Source organism: Hypomesus transpacificus, chromosome 23 (genome assembly GCF_021917145.1).
Source record: "Hypomesus transpacificus isolate Combined female chromosome 23, fHypTra1, whole genome shotgun sequence".
Classification (NCBI taxonomy): domain Eukaryota; kingdom Metazoa; phylum Chordata; class Actinopteri; order Osmeriformes; family Osmeridae; genus Hypomesus; species Hypomesus transpacificus.
The window spans coordinates 16,462,442-16,482,619 of NC_061082.1; the positions used below are offsets into that span (position 1 = coordinate 16,462,442).

Here is a 20,178-nt window from a genome sequence, read left to right on the forward strand (position 1 = left end):
CACCTTTGATGTTTAGTGAGTGCCGTTGGCCATGTTGCGTCTTTGCTCTGAAGCTTCACTCATTGTAAACCAACCAATGAGCATACCATAAAAGGGAGAAAACCTCTAGTTTCATTATGGGGCTATTTCACAGAATGCATCATGGCTCATAGAACAGCACCCGGGCCATTTTCAGCCCAACCAATGTTACATACCCTATTTGGACACCTTAAGGAACAGTTTGAAATACCCCCCAAAAAACAGTCAATCACCCCTTTAAACATTCTCTGGAATAGTCTTCCTTAAAATCGTTCAATTACTTGCCCTGTTTGCTTCCCGAAAGTCTTACTCCCCCGAGAACAACCCAACGAGACTTGTAGTTAGCTTTGAGCTGAGACATTGAAATAATAGTAATATAATAATTAGTATTCGGGAGACTAAATTAGATAATGTATACATAACAATTGCAACTTACATGATCTCTCATTTATGACATTGATCTTAGAAAAGGTTGACAAATTATATACATACTGCATTATGTAAACAGTATAACAGCAACAACATGGACAATTTGTGGACAGTTAGCATTTGTTGGTAAGGAGAATATTTCCTTGGCAGCCTCCCTGACTCCACAAAGGAGGAGTCATCATCATAAATCAGGTCCCTTCACCTGTCACACCTTCCTGTGCTATGTACTTTCATACCTTCTGTCTGTTAGAGAGGACACTCCTAGAAACTAGGCTTGTGACAATTGATAGCTCTGCACCCAACCCTTCGTTGCACTTGCCGCAACCACTTTAGCAGATTCAAAGTCAAACTACATTGAACATCATCATGACACAAAAATGTGTTTTCATCACACGGAACAAAACTTTCCATGAGCATTTAAGTTGTAGTTAGTTATTTCAAATGTATTTTTAAACTTTACTTTCAAATTATATTAGATTTTTAGACAGTAATAGAGTTGTAAAGTGCAGCGCTCAAACTAACACTCTTTTGCTTAAGTGCAAAGGCTGCTGGAGATGACCAAGAATGTTCAAGATAAGGTGAAAGAAGAATTTGACGTCAGTGCCAACTCAGATTGAACAAATTACTTACCGTATCTATATACCTGCAGACCTGCTAAACAAACTATACTGTCGGGGGGGGGGGGGGGGGGGGGGGGGGGGGGGGGGGGGGCTTTCCTTTACTCGTCTCTCAACTAAACCCTTCAGTAATCTACTACTACAGTGAGTGACAACTACAGATCAGTTGCTGTTACTGACAGGTGATTAAGATCACTACCAGAGTTCAAATACCTGTCTTGCCATGATTATGGTTAAAGTACGCCTCAGGATCCACACCTTAAGCTTGGGTGTGTTCTAATGTTTTTCTTTTACACTTCTGTTGAAGGACGAGTCTTCCTGCTGTCTCCGTCTTGCCTAATGCTATCCACCTGCTTCTGTGCTTATACAAAAATTGTATGTATGTATATATATATATATACAAAAAAGTGTATTTATAAAGGAATAATGATATAGAGTATTGAGTGTAAGGCCATAGTAGTGAGGTAAAGAGAGCAGGCGAGGTGGTGTGTGAAGGAGAAAGGAGGGGGAGAGGAAAACAGAGAGAGGTGGAGAGAAAGGTATGAGACCACACCCTCAGGTGGCCTTGGGGTTCCCTCCCTTTAGGTCAAAAAGGGAGGTATAGACGTGAGAGAACCACTGGTCGCTTGATTGGAGTAGTCTGTGTCGTCAGCAAAGGTACGTAGCCCGTAACTCTCTCTTTTCAAACATTATATCACTGTCATTCACTTCTATCCCTTTTTGTATTTGTATTCATGTTTAGCTTGTTGACATTAAGCAATTGAATGTCGGATAACATTTATATTTATGTATGCTATTGGAGATTGAGACCTTTCAAATATGACACAGCCAACTGTTGTTACCTCACATTAATTTGGTGTCTAAGAGCAAACTTTCTGTACTCCTCCATCATCCTACAAGCCAAATTGCGTGAAATATATACCAGGCTGTCAACTCAAGTCAGTGTCTGTCAACCTAAACATTTGATTTAATATTTGAATGGATTACCCCTCTTAGTGGCAACTAGAACTAGTCTCAATACAAATATATGTATGTGTGTGAATATGCCATTCTAATGTTTTGTAGACCCAGTGCTTGTATTGAAAGGATATATGTAACATCAGTAGGGGTGGTAGTGGTCAGTTCGGGGGGAAGGTGGGGGTTTTGGTGCATAAGCAATTTCTAAGCTTTATCATGAGTGGACTGTGGAATGTGGCTGATCTGCCGTTTATCTGTGTTCTAATGCTGAAGGTGTGTTTAAGGAAGGTGTGTCTGGGTGAGAGGGGGGCAGGGTGTGCCTCCATGTGGGGAAGGATCCAACCAAACTGGTTTTTATTCTTAAAGGATGAGTCAGGGGTTAAGCCTGGCACTGTAGCATAATAGAGGGCTTAGTAGCCAAATAGGCCCACTATGTCAAGTCTATGCAAGAAATGCACTTCTCTACAGGCATGTAAATATGTCTATCTGTGCGGTGTCCATAATGAAAGAATAACTCTAACTATACACTAAATTAAATACTATACACTTCATGAAATGGGATATACATCAACTGTGTCAAATACGTTTCTTTAACTTCTTTTTGACCCTACACATACTCAGCGTCAGTTAGTTCACCTGCTCGTTGGTGCCATCCGATGGAAAGAAAATGTGCATGTTAATGAGAATTTATTTTTATCTTCTTATCTTTTCCAGCTATTAATTCAAAGTGAAGATGTCGTATTCTTTCACCAAAAAGACATATTCCACCCAATCTAGTAAGTATCAATACTGTAGTGAGAATACAGGAAATGAACAATTGGTCAGTGTCTTTGACTAACAAAATAATAGGACAAAATACCTGTCCTAGTATTGAGCGATTGTAATAAATTGAGCCAAAAATATTGGATGATTGTTAATGTCATGACAGTGACAATGTATTCATTCATAAACTTACATATCATATTATTAGGTAATTGGAATGACCTGTCTATAATACCTCTAACATTAACCTTGAGTTACCTGCTCTTTTACCCTGGTCTTAACCACATACGTAACGAATGTGTGGTGTTATTTGTGATGTGTGTGTTTCAGCCAAGACCTCCAGTCACAGCCAGGCCATCGAGGACGCCAAGAAGAAGACCTCCCTGCTGAAGGACAACAGCTGGATCAGGAAGGATGCTGAGGAGGATGAACCAGTCGAGTAAGTCACTGGGCCATCCATACACACCCAAAAACACACACAAAGGCCCAATCAAACTCAAACACACCCAGGGTGTGTCAGAAATCTTAGGTGTGGCATTTTCTTGTCAGATAAACATTCTTCCCATACCTGCCATGCAAATAGTGAGACTTGTTCGTTTAGGTATCTCCTAACCCTAACCGCCATGTGTCCTCCCCCCTCCAGACGGGATCCCAATTTTGGAAAGGCTGTTCTGAGCCGCTACAGGACGAATGAGACACTGGACAGGTAGAGACTGCTGGGATACTTTTTGATGAATGTTATATTGCATACATATTCTGCCTCTTAGTGGTGACTACTTTTCACATAACTGAGAGATGACAGTCATACATTCAACCACAGACCGTAATGATTAACGTGACGTTTTCTCAATGTCATAGTAAACTGTTTTAAATGGTCCTTTAACGTGCTTTCTTATCTGTAGTTCCAAGTCAGTGGATACCAAGAGCCCTCCTCAAACCACGTCAGGTTCAACTTCCGTTCAGTCTCTCACTAAGAGGTACCGTACTTTTAACACAACCTTCAGGCTGTGCTTTTACATTTTGCCACCAGGAGTGGACAAAAGCGGGAGCACATGAACATGTTCAGTCACTCCTAATTTATACAGCAGACTGACTCTACTCCAGATTCTTCCTTCTTAACCCTGGTCCTTCTTATTGCAGGTTCAGTGCCAGCCAGGATGAACTGAATAAAGGCAGGTCAGTTGGCTTCACTCTTTACTTCCATAATTACCTATACAATAATAAAAGCATTTCAACATCCAATTAGTAGATAGTTGGGTGAGAGTTATGTGGAGTAGGGCTATGATGTAAAATTCCCTGTTGATATCTTTAGCACCCCCCCCCCCCCAAGCTATGGATGGATCACGTCTTATTCAGAAAGATACACATTCATAGATATTACAGTTTTCTTGTAGTCCATTTCTAAACACAGTCTTCTTATGTTGTAGCATATCTTCCCTGAAGTCCACAGAGGAGCCAAGGACGTATGTGAACCCCTGACGAAATCATGTTTCAGTTCAAAAACTAGACAAATCTAATTTAACTAATATTTAACGGCTATGGAGGACAATTGTGTGTTCTAATATGCATCCATTTGTGTCACTACAGAACCACTGTCACCAAAACTATAGTCAAAGAGGAGCCAAAAACAAGGTAGACGATGAACCTTACAACCACACAAGAGTGACATACCTCTTTTGAAATATTACTGCTATTCAAAGCGTTCACTCCTAACTATAATTCACATTATCATTGTTTCTCTAGCACTACGACTACCATTACCAAGAATGGCAAAACCACTGAACAAACCACTACCACCACCCAAAATGTGGTGAAGACCCCCACTAAGACTGAAACCTTCACTGAGAAGGTATTCTCTGACAACAAGAGCCCAAGCAAAAGGTAATGCTAACCAGTCTGAACCTAAATTCTTTGGCCAAAACATATTCATGGTTTATGACTGCTAAATGACTAAATGTAAATGTAGTTACATCTACACTTTAGTAGGGCTGACTTGACTTTTTCCATTTTTCTACCACAGCATTGCCTACACACCACCTGCACCAGCCAAACCGAAAGTGAGCAAAACAACAGAAAACACCATCAAGACGTAAGACGAACCTAGACAAGGCAAAATCTACGTAGTGATTGCATAATTATGAACGAATTTAGAATTCTTATAATATTGTATCCATTAACACATTCTAATGTGTAAATGTGTCTCTTCTATGTTCTTGGCAGGGCGGACGATCAGCTGTATGATACTCTCATCCCCACATCCATTAAAACAAAGCTAACCCCGGACGGGTAATGTGCTTAGAAATTATCAGTTGCATAATGAGATATTCATGTTTATATTGGTATGTACTGTAAGTTGTGAGACCACGCTATTGTCCACACCCTTCAAATGCAAATCAACCCTAATTAGTACCTACATTTATTGGTTGTTTTCAATTGTAGAGCAACAACTGTGTCCAAAACTGAGACTGTGACAGTCAAATCCAGTAAAGACTGCTCTGATGGGTGAGTGACCATACACCACACATAAACAAGGGCAGTGATCTTAGTCAGGGAACCAAACTGATCTGAGAATCTTTCATTCCAGAGAGAGCACCAAGACAACCACAACCACAAAGACATCCGCCACGTAAGAATGCTGTGTAAACCCATCATATATTGTACTGTACTTGCTTATGATGACCATTATAAGACAGGTCTGACATATAACTGATACTGAATATTGTTTATGACTTTCTCCTGTCATGTCTAAAGCACTGAAGATAAGCTGTTTGACACCCTCCTGCCCACATCCTTCCAGTCTGGCTACAATTCTCCTGACAGGTAGGGTGGTGTGCTACCCAGGTGATTTATCCACCTGCATGAGTATGCCAAGGTGCTTAGCAATTTAAACTATTGTGATGGATTAAACGATGGCTAGTAAAAGCCATTACAAACTGCCTGCTGTTTGTTATTGATTAATAAACCCAAAACATGGCTATTCCTCAATATCTTAATTCAAGAATATTTACAAAAAAAGGTTAAATCAGTCTGTTTGTCCACTCTCCCAGCACCAACACCACCACCACCACCGTCACCAAGAAGGACATTGTTGTTGTGGACGGCACCAATGGGTAAGTTTGCACACTCACTTGAACAACATGCAATAAAAACACAAAAAAGAGGTAACAACATCATATTGACCAGAATTTTTCTGTACACAGTGTTGAATGCAAATCTGTGACTTCACCAAAATCTCCCACCAGAACTAAATCCAGGTAAAAAAAATACTAACTACTCTGTGCGGTGAATTTTGTAGGAGAATATAGTCATTTGCACTGCTATTTTATTTCATCAGTCTATTCCGACATGTAAACAATGTTTTACACAGCATCGTTGACTATGATCTTTGCCTTCTTCACAGCTACAGCTCATATAGCAGTATAGATGATCACCCTTCCAGCAAAACCACCTCCTACACTATCAGCTCCAAGCCCAGGTAATCTCCCAGACACAGTCTAGTCTGTAATATGCCATTGATCAGGCGTTTATATCCAAAATGATAACTCTAGATGAATAAATAACACATTTCCAGTGCATTGTCCTGGTCCTGGTTATAAATCTGGTTAAGTCTGGGTCGAAGTGTGAGATGTAAACCACGTCTGATAACCTATAACATTCATATTGCATGCTTCCCACAACATACAGAGAGGAATACACCAAAACCAGCTCCATAAAAAGCTACTCTAGCCAACCAGACAGCAGGTAGGACTACAACTAGATATCTCATTGTGTTTGAATTGATCTAAACTAGTTACAGGATTCCAATCTTTGCTCATAAGAAGTAGGCATAGAGACGTGTCACTTCCAGTCAGCAAAGGCCATGGGTCAAAGCAAGTTGCACTGAAATAATACATTTCTGACTCTTGTCGCCAACTTGGTCTAGTTATGAGTACACCAGTGTTACCAGCCCCTCTGCCTACACCACAACATCCTACAAGGACAACAGTAGCAGGCTTGACAATCTAACGTCTGATTCCTTCACCTCCAAGTCTATCAAGTCCTCCTACTCAACTCCCGAAAGGTAAAACTATTACCACAAAACGTTCAGTGCCTTTTATGTAAGCCGACTGTATACCAAACAAACTGTAAACTAAACACAATTAGGATTTTATGATTTTACAGTTCATGTAAGGATATCAGTCATCTTAGATAACGTCATTGGGCATTTTCTATGGATTTCACATGAGATAAATATGACTTTTCCATGTCATTTTCTATTATATTTAAGTTTAGTTTCATGTCACAAGACCAACACGGTGTGTTTGTGTTTTTACAGTGGATATTAATACCAATGAATTTCACATGTGTCCTGCATATATACCAATATTTGCCTGAAATATCTTTATAATCAATACATTAATGATCTCCTACCTATTTCAATTACCTGCTTTTCCTGTCTAGGGCTGTGCTAGAGAAAGACCTGTGCTCCTACTGCCGGAAGGGTATGAGTTCTGACCCCAAGATGGTCCTGGAGGACATGAACATCAACTGCCATGCCACCTGCTTCAAGGTACACTACAAATGTACCACTATTGACCATCTAAAACAGTTAGGCAGCCTGCTCCTTCCTTCTATTTGTAATATTGGCGTGTGTGTTTGTGTTTTTCAGTGTGAGGTGTGTAGCAGCACCCTGGGTCATCTGAAGGCAGGTGATAGCATGTGGATCTATCGACGCACAGTCCACTGTGAGAAGTGTTTTGGCGTCACCAGAGGTAAATATTATACTGTCCTATACTGTATTAAACTGTGTTATACTATATTCAAACATTAATAGTGTGAACTACTGATGTTACTGTGTTACCTGCTGCAGACCTAATATGTCTTATCTCTACAGAGAAATGGTGTCGTTGATCCAAATTTACACTACTCAATTGGATGGAAGAAAAACAAAAGAAAATGAAGAAAATATTAATCAACCTAGGCTAATGCATATTATGGCAGGGACATGGTTTTTGTTTAGTTGATGATTGGGTGTATGTAAGCTGACAAATGTACATGGTCTGAGGTAGCCTAATACTTATGGCAGGGGAGCTCCTTTTACGTAAGTTACAACTTAAATTATTCTTCTGGAAAATACGTTTTTGTTATATAGGCCATTTCCTACGGAAGCCATAAGCGGCCATGTATTCCTGTATTTTATTGACTCCGTTTTCCCGTGAAAACAAGTTAATTTCACTTGTTTTCACGAGCTCTTGAGTTATTTATGTATTTATCTTGAATGAACCAATGTTGTTTCCCCGAGATTACGGGGTCATTGTCTCGAGTGTAGCAAGATGTTTACGCTAGTGTTTGGGTACAGTGAAAATCACGAGAAAACGGAGTAGCCCAAATAAAGTGTATTGAATGAATGGCATCTCAGGGCTTCCGTACTTGTGTATTTCTGTGTGTGATTTTTTTTTCTCATAGCGTACTTGCTCTTGTTACCAACCTATCTATAAGTCTGTATTGTTTGTGAAATTCAGTGTACAAAACATAGGGGCCGGAGGCTTTGAGTGTGTGCAATAAACGTTGATCATCATTCAATACCTTATATTTTCCACAATAAAGATCTGGTCAAAACTGAGTTGGTTGTTTTACCTTTGTTCTCCTTTTCATGTGCCTATTGTGCATATCTGCATAGATAACCTGAGTGGGCTACAGACCGCGGAGGAGAATTAGACTGGGGGGGTCGCTGTCTGCTGGTTTGCCTTGTCATCCCTTGTGTGTCTGCGCAGAGGCAGGGCATCTCTGGTTGGCTACGGTGCAGCGCTTTGGACCCCGTAGCCGAGGCTATTGCTGTAATCAGTGAGTGAGTATCAGTTGCCTAGAAAACGGCAGAGGAAATTAAAGGGTGCCCTTTCATAAAGAAACCTATCTAGACGTTTTATTTGCACATCTAAAGGATAATTATGACCAATGGAAGCAGAGGTATTGAACCCCCAAATGATGGCAGACGTCAATGGCAACAATAAGATTGCAGACGCGGAGCTCGAGGTAAAAAAGCTTCAGGAACTAGTCCGAAAATTGGAAAGGCAGAACGAACAGTTGCGGACAAGAGCAAACGTAAACAATTGTACTAACGACGCGCATCACCAGAACTCGCTGCCACCATGTCTGCATGGGGGAAATACAGTATGTTTAGGGTGTAGTACAAATTTTCTTGAGAATTACGGAGGTTCAAGTCCAACAACACCATCGTATTCGTCTGCCTTTGGACCGCACAAAGCGACGGAGGAGCCGTTCGAGTATTTTCATCCGAGCTCAGTATCTGATTCTGCTGACGTTGACATCGACGACTGCCCGGCTGGACCCACCGTTCTGGATGAGGTGGATGTGCTAGACCTCAATACAGTCCTCCCTATCTTGGAGTCTGAAAGCTGGTACTGCTGCTGTTCCGTTATATTGACCCAGTTCCCGTCATGTATTTTGCATATTGTGTTAAGGATATTCTACGTAAAAAAATGGTGGCAGTTCTTTGTTAGTGTCAATATTAGCCTGCAGGCATAGATTGTAAAACATAGCCCAAAAAATGTTGCGCAAATATGTAACTATAATGTAATTGTACAGTGGCGAAATGTAACCGATGTAGCCTACTCAACACCTGTTTATCAAGAGCGTGATTCTATGTTCGACAATGTTTTAACTGTGGTCACAACAACAAAATCTTAAAAACACAATAGCCTAGTTGCCTACACAATATATAAGACTATTCAGACACATGAAAATGCATGATAGCTTTAGTTTGACAGAGCATAGTGATGGATGTGAAACGATGACTAGCCTAACATTACTGGAGTGATATCCAGGGTTGTATGCTTATGGCACCAGGCAGTAGCCTGGAGTAGCTCCACATCACACTGTTAGCTCCATGCAGTGATGTGGAAAATAAAGCACACTTTCATGCAGCTCAACGCAGCATTAATCAAATTCAACATTTGGCTCTGCTGCAATGATGCTCCTTCGCCCACATTTAGCAAGTGTAACCATCCGAGTCATTCTCTGTGACCTAGTTGTGTACTGTCATGCTATGATACTCTTATTCTGGTCAGCTACTCTCTTCCCTGTCCCAGTTTGGAACAGTTGCGACCGATAGTAAATTCTCACTAAACACAAATCCTTTAGATACACTTCACAGCTGTGCTGCTTTTATAAACCTTCCTTTGAGAATTGGAGGTTAAAGGATTTGACAGTTATAGCCTATTTTGTAGTTTCAACGGCAGATGATCCTACATGTTAAACAGTCAAGCTATCCAGGGTCTCCTAGGACAATCACTCCTTGACCATTCTATGGAGCAGTTTGTGACTGTTAACAAGCATTGCTAATGCAGCCTGTAATGTAGGGCTATAACATTCAGTGGAGGTGTTCCCCTAGCGTTTACTCAACACGGCACACAGGGCTGTGGTGTCAGCTGATGGCACACGGATTTAGGTTAGACCGGTCTGGACACATCTCACACATTGAAAGGTGAAAAAAAGACGATGCTATACTATCTTAAGCTCTCAGACAACCACTTAAATTAAAAACACAGAGAAAATACTTCACCACATTGAATTAGAGATGAAGTAGGCTGTTTTATTTTAGCCTGTAAAGTATGTTCAGCTTTATCTTTGGTTCAACACAGTGGTGCTTTAGAACACTACTTACCCCTTTACTAAACAGGGGTCATTCTTAGGCTTGAACCTAGACTGAAGGCATGGTTGTTAATGTGTCTGTATCCAGCTTTACACAGTGATTAAGGTGTTAAGTAGTTGTCTGTCTTTACACCACCACACACTGAACACACACAAACATATGTTTGTTACTATGAAAAGATACACTGAAAAGCTCTAACCCCAATTACAAAGTTATCCAGGTTTGAAATGTGTGCTGTACTGTGTCCCAGGCTGCATGTGTCACCCAAGGCCCGGTTGTTGGGACAGACTGTCCTCAGTCCTCTCCAGTGGTGCCGGCTGGTACTTGATCACCCTGGACCTGAGGTGGAGCAGGCCAAAAAGAACCTTTTCCACAGACTGGACCAAGGTACTGTCCTCTGCAATCCAAACACTTACTATGCTTGCATCTCAAGGGGCATTAAGGGCATCTTATGCAGGACTCATCTGTACAGTTTTTCTTGTGGTTCTGTGTAATTAATCTTGTTGTGTATTTTGTTTTTGGGGTGTTGTTGTTGCACTGTGTCTTGTGTAACAAGACAGATCCTTGGCATTAACTAGTGCTGTAATATTGTTAGAACTATGCACTTACTATTAGCACTTTCTGTACATCACTTTGGATAAAAGCGTCTGGTAAACTGGACCAGACAGAGACACTTTATTTTTAAGGAGCACTAAGGATAACAGATCAGGGGTGTAGTTTACGTGATATGCAAGCATACGTCACATGGCTACAAGGATGTAGACCCATTGTAAAATCAGCTTTGATATGTGGTAGGGGCGGGGGGCAGTTGGAAAGGGAGGGAGGCTTACTAAATAAAAAGTAAGCTCCCTACTGTGTACTAGACTTGCACCACTGCGTCAGCTGGATGTCTAGGTAACATTTGTAGTGAGAGATCTGAGACAATCTGAGAATTAGACATCTTATCTTCTCTACTATCAGGTACAGAGTCTAGATTATCTTCTATCAGTCTGCCATTAACCGTGTCTTCAAAGAGTCATTCAGTATTCACAGTTAGACTCTTACCCTTTAGGCAAACTCTGAGAAGTATGCCTTTCTGCAACATGATGCACTTTTAAGCACTGTTATTTAAGGTTTTTACAAAGCTTTTACAAAGTTGCCATTAAGAGCAATTACAGTGTGTTCCTTTCTGGAGAGAAGGCAGAGTAATTACCCCCAGCGAGAACACCGTGCTAGGCTGTGACTAAGATGGCACTGGCAGAGGATCAGAGTAGAGAGGATGACAAAGAGTCTCATCCCACACTTCTCTTGTAGAATGATGTCCTCTTTTTTATCATGGCTGAAACTTAGTCAAGGATCAAAACGGGCTATCCACGGTGGTTTAAAACCCACTCACTCTCCCTCTGCACCTAGTTTACTCTGAAGGCTGGCATGAATCCCAAAGCTAGCAACCAGTTGAATTGTTCTTCAGGAGTGAAGTCTGAAGTGGTGTTATTCTGATCTTTCACTCAGGGCTCAGTTTCAGACCTTCCACTTGAGTATGGGAACCATGGTAGTGAAGATGGTAACCATGGAAACCATGCTTACATTAAGCAGTCTCTAAAACCGAGTGCTGCTTCAACCGAGTATGTGTGTGTGCACATTGAGTGTTGTCAAAGACCAGTATTGTTATTCGAGGGGATTTAACAAGATCAATGATTTCAGTATGAGTGCTGAATAATAAATGAAATGTTTCCAATCGATGGTGTGTATGTGTGTGTGTGTGTTTGTGCATCTTGGTGTACTATATATGTGTGCCAGTGTGTACGCGAATGTACAAGGTCCGCTCTCTACTTTCAAAGGCTGTATTCAGTAAAAGGTTGGCTGTCCTCCCTTAGGTCATGAATCCAGGCTTGTTCCCCAGCCTCAGTCAATGGATGTTTGTGTCGCAGCTGTGAAAGTTTTGCTTTATCCAACTGTGGTACGACTAATTGTGTAAGGAATGCCAAATGCACTCATCGCTGCTTGTGTGTCTTGCTGCCTACTAATCACTATGCTATAGCTACATTTGACAGTTTTCTGTGTCATTGCATGTTATCTGAATGGATCTGAATCTGCTTCATGGCTCACTACGGCACTGTAAGGATGAGATTCCAAATTTGGGAGGAGGGTTTGTACACTGTCCCTACATGGCAAATCCCTGTTTATCCCCAATACCATACCCTCCCCCCCCCCAAACACCACTCCAAAAATCTGTACAAGCTGCAAAACCATGCCAAGTGTTTCTCTTAATCTGTAATATTCATATTGATCTGCCATATGGGAGTGTGCCTTGGTGTTTTGGCAATTGGCTGGAATGCTGAATCTCTGTGTGCGTGTGCATATGGCTGTGTGTGCTCGTGTGTATCAGACAAAGAGAGAGAGAGATAGAGAGAGAACAACACTGAAATCACACAGCAGTATAAGATAGGTACAGAGATTTACAGAGAGAGGTTGTGTGTGTGGGTGTGTGTGGGTGTGTCTGTGTGTGCTTGTGTAAGAAAGTGAGAGTGGTAGAGAGAGAAAAACATTGAGATTGACAGACAGGACACATACTGTATATACATCCAGTAGCTGTTGATACATACCTGTGATGAATGGCTGTGCTGGGTCATCTTCCTGTCTAACATTATGTTCATCCTGACCCCCCTACTGTGCTCTACCCAGTCAAGCGGTGGCGGGGCGCGTCCTCTGCTTCGGTGCGCCCCTACAGTTGTATAGAGGGGCTCAACTTTGTCAGCGGGCCCAGCTCTTGTCCTATCCTGCCTTACACTAAACCTCCTGCACTAACCCCCCCTACAGGTAACTCACACACAGTCTAACACACACATGCTATCTCACCCTACACTAAACCTAACACAAACAAACACACACTTACACTATCCTAGCGACCCTAAACTTGCTGCAGTGGCCTAGGCCACAGGTCACACACGCACACATATTGTACATCAACCTGCTATGCACACTACGCTGACATGGCTCACACATTCATATATCCTTCCTTACACACCATCCTTCCTTACACACCATCATGCACAGCTCCCTCCCTTCGCTCGCACTCACTCACGTCCCACACGCTGGTGTGTAGATGACCTTGGGGCCAGTGTCCGTCTCAGATTTCTTAGAGTGATGTTTTCTTTCTTATTTTCAGCCGCTACAGTAATTTGAGACTCCTAATGCCTCGATGAGGTCATTAGTCAACAGAGAATACTGCTTATCATGCATTATTATGCTCTAAGCAGAAAAGTGCTCCGCTTGCATCTCTGTCTGGATGATGCATCACAAAGCAGGGACGAAAGGAAGGCCCCATAGCTTCTGTTACTATCCAATCACAACAGCTTGTACTGTAACGGCCTGTAAGGTACTTACAGCATGTTACTGCATGTGTATATCCTAAACCTAAATCTTACATGTGCTGTAGACACATCTGCTTATTTGCCTCGAACATGTTCCTTGTGTACAACTTACAAGCTAAAACCGTGTCCATGGCGGCAAGGTAAAATGTTTCAGAGTTTCAATCTACAGATACATTAGCATAACGTCCTGTCTAAAAGATGTATGGTAGAACAGGGTTATCATGCTGCTAGCACCACAAAGATGGGTGAGCTCTTCCCCTGGGCAAGAGCAGGTCGCTTCCTCTGATCCACATCCACATAAACATCCAAGATGGAAGCTTCCTTAGTGGTTTATTATTTTGCTTGGTGGTGGTGTGTCATTGTGACTAGATTTCTAGCCTGCCACACTCAATCTCACCCCCCTCTCCCCCTTTTCCCCAGCTTCATTTTCTCCATCCAGCCATACTTTTCTCCAGCAGACTCTTCCAGGGATTGGCAACTGCAGCCAAGCAGACAGAACCCCCACCTTCCTCTCTCACTCCTCCCTCCAGAGTAAGACTTATCAAACTCTCCTATCTGTCTGTCTGTCTGTCCGTCCGTCACTCGGTGTGACTGTCTCACCCGTGTGTGTCTGTGTGTGTGTAGGTGTGGCGTTTGGAAATCGCAGGCATGCTGCAGTAAGCCCCCAGTCTTCCCTCGACAGTGAGTTGGGAGTACCAGACCTGGAGGATGACTCTATCTCTATGGGCTATAAACTCCAAGACATGACAGATGTCCAAGTCATGGCTCGCTTGCAGGAGGAGAGTGAGTCTTTCCGACTATTATTTTAATCCGTTTGAAATTAATTAAATTTAACTGAATGAATGAGTTGAGATTTACTTAAATGATATGAAGTGAACTGAAATTACTGACCTGGATTTAACTGAACTGTACTGTTATGCAGAAAAGATGTTATAAAAAGTGTTTTGGCGAAATTATTTCCTCTACAATAGCAATCGTCAACATATGCCAAGATGAGAGTTCCTGGTTTACACAAATGCTTTCAACTATTTTTAGACATACCATGCCAGGGTCAGTCCACAAGAAGTCCTATGGAAAAACAATGAACATTCATAAGGTGGTGGCCCACAGGTGGTGGCTATATGTAAAACAACTGATTATTTCAAATAATTGATCATTTGTATAACTTGTTTTCTGCAAGAGTGTTATTTTTTATTTTTTAGCTGTTCGCTTGTCATAAGAATGTCCTTGTTCAGAATGATCTGCTTGTCATGTGCATGTGACAAATAAACCACTTCGACTTTGATCCTTTTAGCCAGAATACCATGAATGCTATAAAAAGACCAACCTACAATGTGTTGTTTTTGGAAAAGCTACTGGGGCGCCACCTTAAGAATGTTTGATCATTGTTTGTCGATGGGTAAGCCTTGTAAAGGAAAAAATCAGACAGTGTATCTACATACATCTACATGCGTATGCGTGTGTGTGTGTGTGTGTAGGTCTACGTCAGGAATATGCCTCTACCTCAGCCACCATCAGCCGCCGCAGCTCCAGCTTCTCCCTCCACTCCCTCCGACGCAGCGAGATGGACCTGGAAGAGGAAGAGGAGGACGAGGAGGAAGGCTACGACCAGCTCCCCCCTCCTCAGCCTCAACTGTTTCGGAGCGGGTCCATGCAGAGGGGCAGCTTGCCCCACTCTCACACCTTCTCCAGTATAAGAGAGTCTGTCCGACGGAGCCCGTCCACCCACCAGTACTCCCTCTCTGGGCTTTCCCAGCACCACCTGTCCTCTGGTCCCTCCAGCCTCACCACAGACACACACATGGGTTACCGACACACTTCTGGTGAGCACATCTCAGAATTAGGCAGGAATTGCCTTTTTCCAGCCTAGCATGCCCTTTCTAACATAATATAATGTAGCATGATTTTTGGTGGTATATCAATCTGATTGTTTAAGTAATGTGTTCTATTACTATGGTTATGTAGACAAACTGCGGAGAAGCATGCCCAACCTGATCCGAGCTCCCAGCATGCCTTGCGTCCCCAGTGTTCCAACCTTGGCTTCCCCTGTCAATAACTATCAAGGCCCCACCTCCCTGCCAATGAACTCTTTGCGGAACAGCCAGAGTTTTGACTCCTCCAATGGACTTGCACGACTCCAGTCCTCCAGTAAGACCTGCCTCCTTCACTCTATGCATGCAGAAACTCTGGGAAGACCAGAGACAATTGTGGGATTGACCTTCAGCCTATTTGGAAAGGCAATGCTTCACAATATCACTAATGCTTGTTGTTGTCATTCTCTTTGCTCAATCTCCTTTATTCACTCATCCATTCATTCCTTTTTTCCTCTCCCTCGCTTTCACTGACTTCCTCTCTCATCCATCTTCTCTCTCTCTCTCTCTCTCTCTCTCTCTCTCTCTCTCTCTCTCTCTCTCTCTCTCTCTCTCTCTCTCTCTCTCTCTCTGTCTCTGTCTCTGTCTCTCTCTCTCTCTCTCTCTCTCTCTCTCTCTCTCTCTCTCCCTCTCCCCAGTTCCTTCCCCGGGCCAACTCAGCCAACGTGTCCAGAGCGTGGGCAGCTTTCCCTCTTCCACCCCCCGCCACCCCCTCAAAGCCACTGCCTACGTCAGCCCCACCGTCCAGCAGGGGCCGCCCGCCCACCACCCCTCCACCCTCTCTTCCTCCACCAGCCTCCATTCCTTTCCCAGCTCTGTTGCCCTACCCCAGCCCCTGAAAAGCAGTCCCTCGATCCCCCAGGCTCTGAAGGCCATCGCCCCCCAGACTGTTGCTTCCCGCAGTGGCCTACCTCGTCCCACCTCTTTTATAGGAACCAATGGGACCCCCAGGCCCAGCAAGATTGCGCAGCCCACACGCAGGTAAACACAGTCATCAGGCTGGCTTCTTATTCTTTGTCGATGTTATGGTAGATTGCAACCAACAATTAAGAGGTGCAACAACGCCACCTACGGTTTTTGTTTATGAGGCCGGCGGCCTACACTATCTCAAAGAAAACAAAGAAAACCATAAAAACAAATAATAAGATCAACACCTAAATCCTCACCCCCACTCCAGTCTCCCGAACGATGGATCAGAGATCCCTATCCCCCTGTCCCTTCACCCAAAAAGTCCTAAAAACACCCAGATTCTCCCTGATGTCTCAGTCTTATTCCTAAGCACAGTTCGCTCTACGCGATAAAACTCACAATCAATCAAGACATGGCTCACCGTTTTCTGTCTCAACTGTCCGCCCAAATCGCACAAACCATCACCATGCTGCCCTGTGACACCACTCCATAATGCACAAATCTCATAAGCCACACCAGCACTTCCCCTCTCCTAATCCAACCACAGCCTCGTTCTACCCAAACACATGGTTGCACTAAATGAGAGTGTCAACCTGTCACCTCATTGTCCCACCTCATCTACAAGCTTCTCTCTGATAAGAACTTTCACCTCACCCCTTCCCAGCAGCACTTCCACATCCACAGTAAATGACTCTAACACTATTTTGGGCAACCCATCTGCTACCTCATTTCCAGCCACTCCAATGTGTGTTGGCACCCATCAAAATACAACCATACTTCCTAATAAAGAAGTCTCTTATTGTACCCAGTTGCTGTGAAAGTACCAAGACAATGAAGTCAGTTGCCACAAGTCAAAGACAAAATCGAAGTATTTATTACATATATGTAAAGTTCAGGTGTCTGATAAACTCAAGCTGAGCATCTCAGAGGACTGGACAAAGAATACAGGAAGGAAGGCTGACAATCAACATAGCTTTGCAAGCACAGAAAGAAGACGCTGCATTCATGGTGCTAGATAGCTTTTGTTTAGTCTTTAGATAGGGCTATAGGGATAGGGGATAAGCGTATTTCTGTCCTGGACATGACCAAGGGTCATGATCTCATGAGCTAATATAGCAGGGTATAGCTCAAAAATTGTTTATTATATTCAGAACATTCAAAACAGTATAGAAGCTATAAAGAAATAATTAGTTGTAGTCTTTAATTATTGTTAATTATCATATCTCTTCACTAACCTTTGTAACTACAACAATAATGTCATAATTTAACAAATATCAGTTATAACATAATAACAAATCACCTCTGCAAGCACTTGATTTCAGAGTGTTACACTTCTACACTTTAACCACAAGTTATTTATCTCTCTTGGTTTCTCTCTGTCTTTGTCTCTTTCTCTGTCTGTTTCTCATCCTCTCTATCCTTCTCCCATAGTTTACTGACCCCTCCTAAGAGCCTGGCTGCCCTAAGTGCTCTGAGGGATGGAAGCTGGAAGGATGGGTGTTACTGACCACTTGGACTAGGGTTAGGATAAGGCCAGCACCAGGCTAGAACCAGCTCTAATGTGAATCTGTCCAGGGTAGTGGGTTTGCAAAGTGAAACCCACCTAAAGACAGTGTTTCAGGTCCATTAATTGACTACATCCTTACATGACTGACAGGAAGCTATGCGTTTGACCGACCCAATAAACACATAACCCTGGGTCCAGCGGGCTGGACCCTCTGTGGTTGTTCCTCCCGAAGCACAGACTGTTCTTTAAATGGAGAAGAATGAACGCAACACTGTGCGAATGATTCATGATATTGATTGGTCTAGTATTTGCAGTGTGGATTGTAGGCTCTGCAGCGCTTTCATCTACACAGAATGGTTTTCACTCCCAGCTGAGAGATGAACATCAAGAGATCCAAGCTTATTAAGATTTTCTATTATAATAATGCTTCTAATGTTTTTGTATTAAACTGGTTTACCATCATTCGTTTCTGTTTAACATTTAAAACTGTGAAACTGTCTAATCCAAGTTGAGAATGAAGAAAACTTTTTGTGCTATTATATGGCTGTAGAAGTGTTGTGTTAAACTATATTTATTATTTTGGAACTTAAGACACCTTTACCAATACTGTTGTTAACACGTTTAATCTAATATTTCGAAACCTTCTTTTGTAAATTCTCAAAAGGGAAATCTGCACCTTCCGTTTCTTTCTTAGGATTCTTGTTAACATTTTAAGTGTTCATAATAAAGTAAATTCATATCAATATTGCACACATAAGATATAAGGTAATAAAGGGATGGTACATTTTCAGTGCAAATTGACATTTCTAAACATTCTTTTGTCATTTATTGTTTCACCGTATTTGTCTAGTGAAACAAATTGAGCCCATCTTGACTATCATCATCTTACTATGATGCCAGTGTGTGTGTGTCTGTCTGTGGCTCGATTATTTTGCGAACCGGATACTGTATGAAGTTTAAATTTGGCAGGTGTATGGCAGGACCTAAGGACGCATCTTTTTTGACAAGGCAGGCTACTGGGGCCCCCAACGGACTGACAAATTGCCACATTTGCTACATTTGGAAAAAGTTACATGATATCCATAACACTCTTGAAGTTATAAGTCAATGAAGGTTACATATTTTGTAATTGTGTCGAATTGATTGAGAAAAACTGATTTAGTATGAACACAATGTTGTCAATGATATTTAGGCAAGAAACAAAATTATGCCATGCTCCTAAGGACCATGTTGCAAGTTTACAAACTGGTGTTTTTGTGAACATTATACTCCACTACATTTACATTTGTACATTTAGCAGACACTTTTATCCAAAGCGACTTCCCAGGGAGAGCTTTAGAAAAAGTGCATAGGTCAATGATCTCAAACAACGAGATAGCCCCAAAAACATTGTGGGTAGCCAAAACATGAGCATACATTGTGATAATCAAATAAGTGCCAATGGGAAGAAACACAAGAGCATGTAGTTAAACAAAATGACAAATTAAACAACATTAATCTAAAAAGTGCAAGCCTGTACCTGTAGGAAAACAAGCAACAAATATAGCTGCAAGCAGCAATGTGGTGGCCAAGCAGGTCAGATGACCCAGAAGAAACTTTCGACATCTAGTGACTGCGGTTTACCTGGCTTTCTTTGCAGTGGCTTATAGTCTCGCTAAACAGTGAATCAGAGACATGACAAGCTTGTCAGCTTTGGCTGGATTTGAACCTCTGACGTTGCCAGGACACCAATTTATCCTAGTGAGCTATTCTCAGTGCTGGAAATCAGATTTCAGTGACTGTGTAAAAATATAAAGAATTTTTCCTGTGGCAAGCGGTTGTCAGATTTGTCCCAAGTTTAAACAGCTGTAATTCAGTCCTATTTTGATATGTCAATGTGATTGTGGTCTGAAGATAATCTGTGTAAAAGTTGGTGAATATTTGATACATTTTGAGTAGGACAAAAACGTTTTATTAATTAATGAAAATGGCGGCATCAATTTGGCTGGTATCACAAGTTAACATGTGTCAGACACGGGATCGCCCCCCTAGAGGTTAGAGGACACATATCTGTAAAGCACAATAAATCTGACTCTTCTTGAGTATAGATCCCCTGAGATTGAAA

General features: G+C 42.1%; 2 protein-coding genes across 4 annotated transcripts; both read left to right on the forward strand.

Moving 5' to 3' along the window:
• Positions 1-1,373: 1,373 nt before the first annotated feature.
• On the forward strand, positions 1,374-8,385 carry scel (sciellin). Its single transcript, XM_047047238.1, has 22 exons — positions 1,374-1,721; positions 2,736-2,797; positions 3,114-3,222; positions 3,427-3,489; positions 3,686-3,760; positions 3,924-3,959; positions 4,211-4,246; positions 4,371-4,415; positions 4,527-4,664; positions 4,804-4,872; positions 5,004-5,069; positions 5,223-5,285; positions 5,368-5,409; positions 5,535-5,603; positions 5,831-5,893; positions 5,984-6,037; positions 6,184-6,258; positions 6,468-6,524; positions 6,706-6,843; positions 7,224-7,332; positions 7,432-7,534; positions 7,657-8,385. The coding sequence occupies exons 2-22, from the start codon at positions 2,755-2,757 to the stop codon at positions 7,671-7,673; spliced, it is 1,470 nt and encodes a 489-aa protein (XP_046903194.1). The 5' UTR covers positions 1,374-1,721; positions 2,736-2,754; the 3' UTR covers positions 7,674-8,385.
• A 142-nt stretch (positions 8,386-8,527) lies between these two features.
• On the forward strand, positions 8,528-18,867 carry slain1a (SLAIN motif family, member 1a). 3 transcript variants are annotated; one of them, XM_047047234.1, is made up of 9 exons: positions 8,528-9,181; positions 10,685-10,821; positions 13,099-13,233; positions 14,208-14,318; positions 14,412-14,570; positions 15,266-15,610; positions 15,753-15,935; positions 16,297-16,639; positions 17,999-18,867. In XM_047047234.1, the coding sequence occupies exons 1-9, from the start codon at positions 8,718-8,720 to the stop codon at positions 18,072-18,074; spliced, it is 1,953 nt and encodes a 650-aa protein (XP_046903190.1). In that variant the 5' UTR covers positions 8,528-8,717; the 3' UTR covers positions 18,075-18,867. The 3 variants fall into 3 exon arrangements, with proteins under 3 accessions (XP_046903190.1, XP_046903192.1, XP_046903191.1); XM_047047236.1 differs by lacking the exon at positions 15,753-15,935; XM_047047235.1 differs by lacking the exon at positions 13,099-13,233.
• The last annotated feature ends 1,311 nt before the right edge of the window (positions 18,868-20,178 follow it).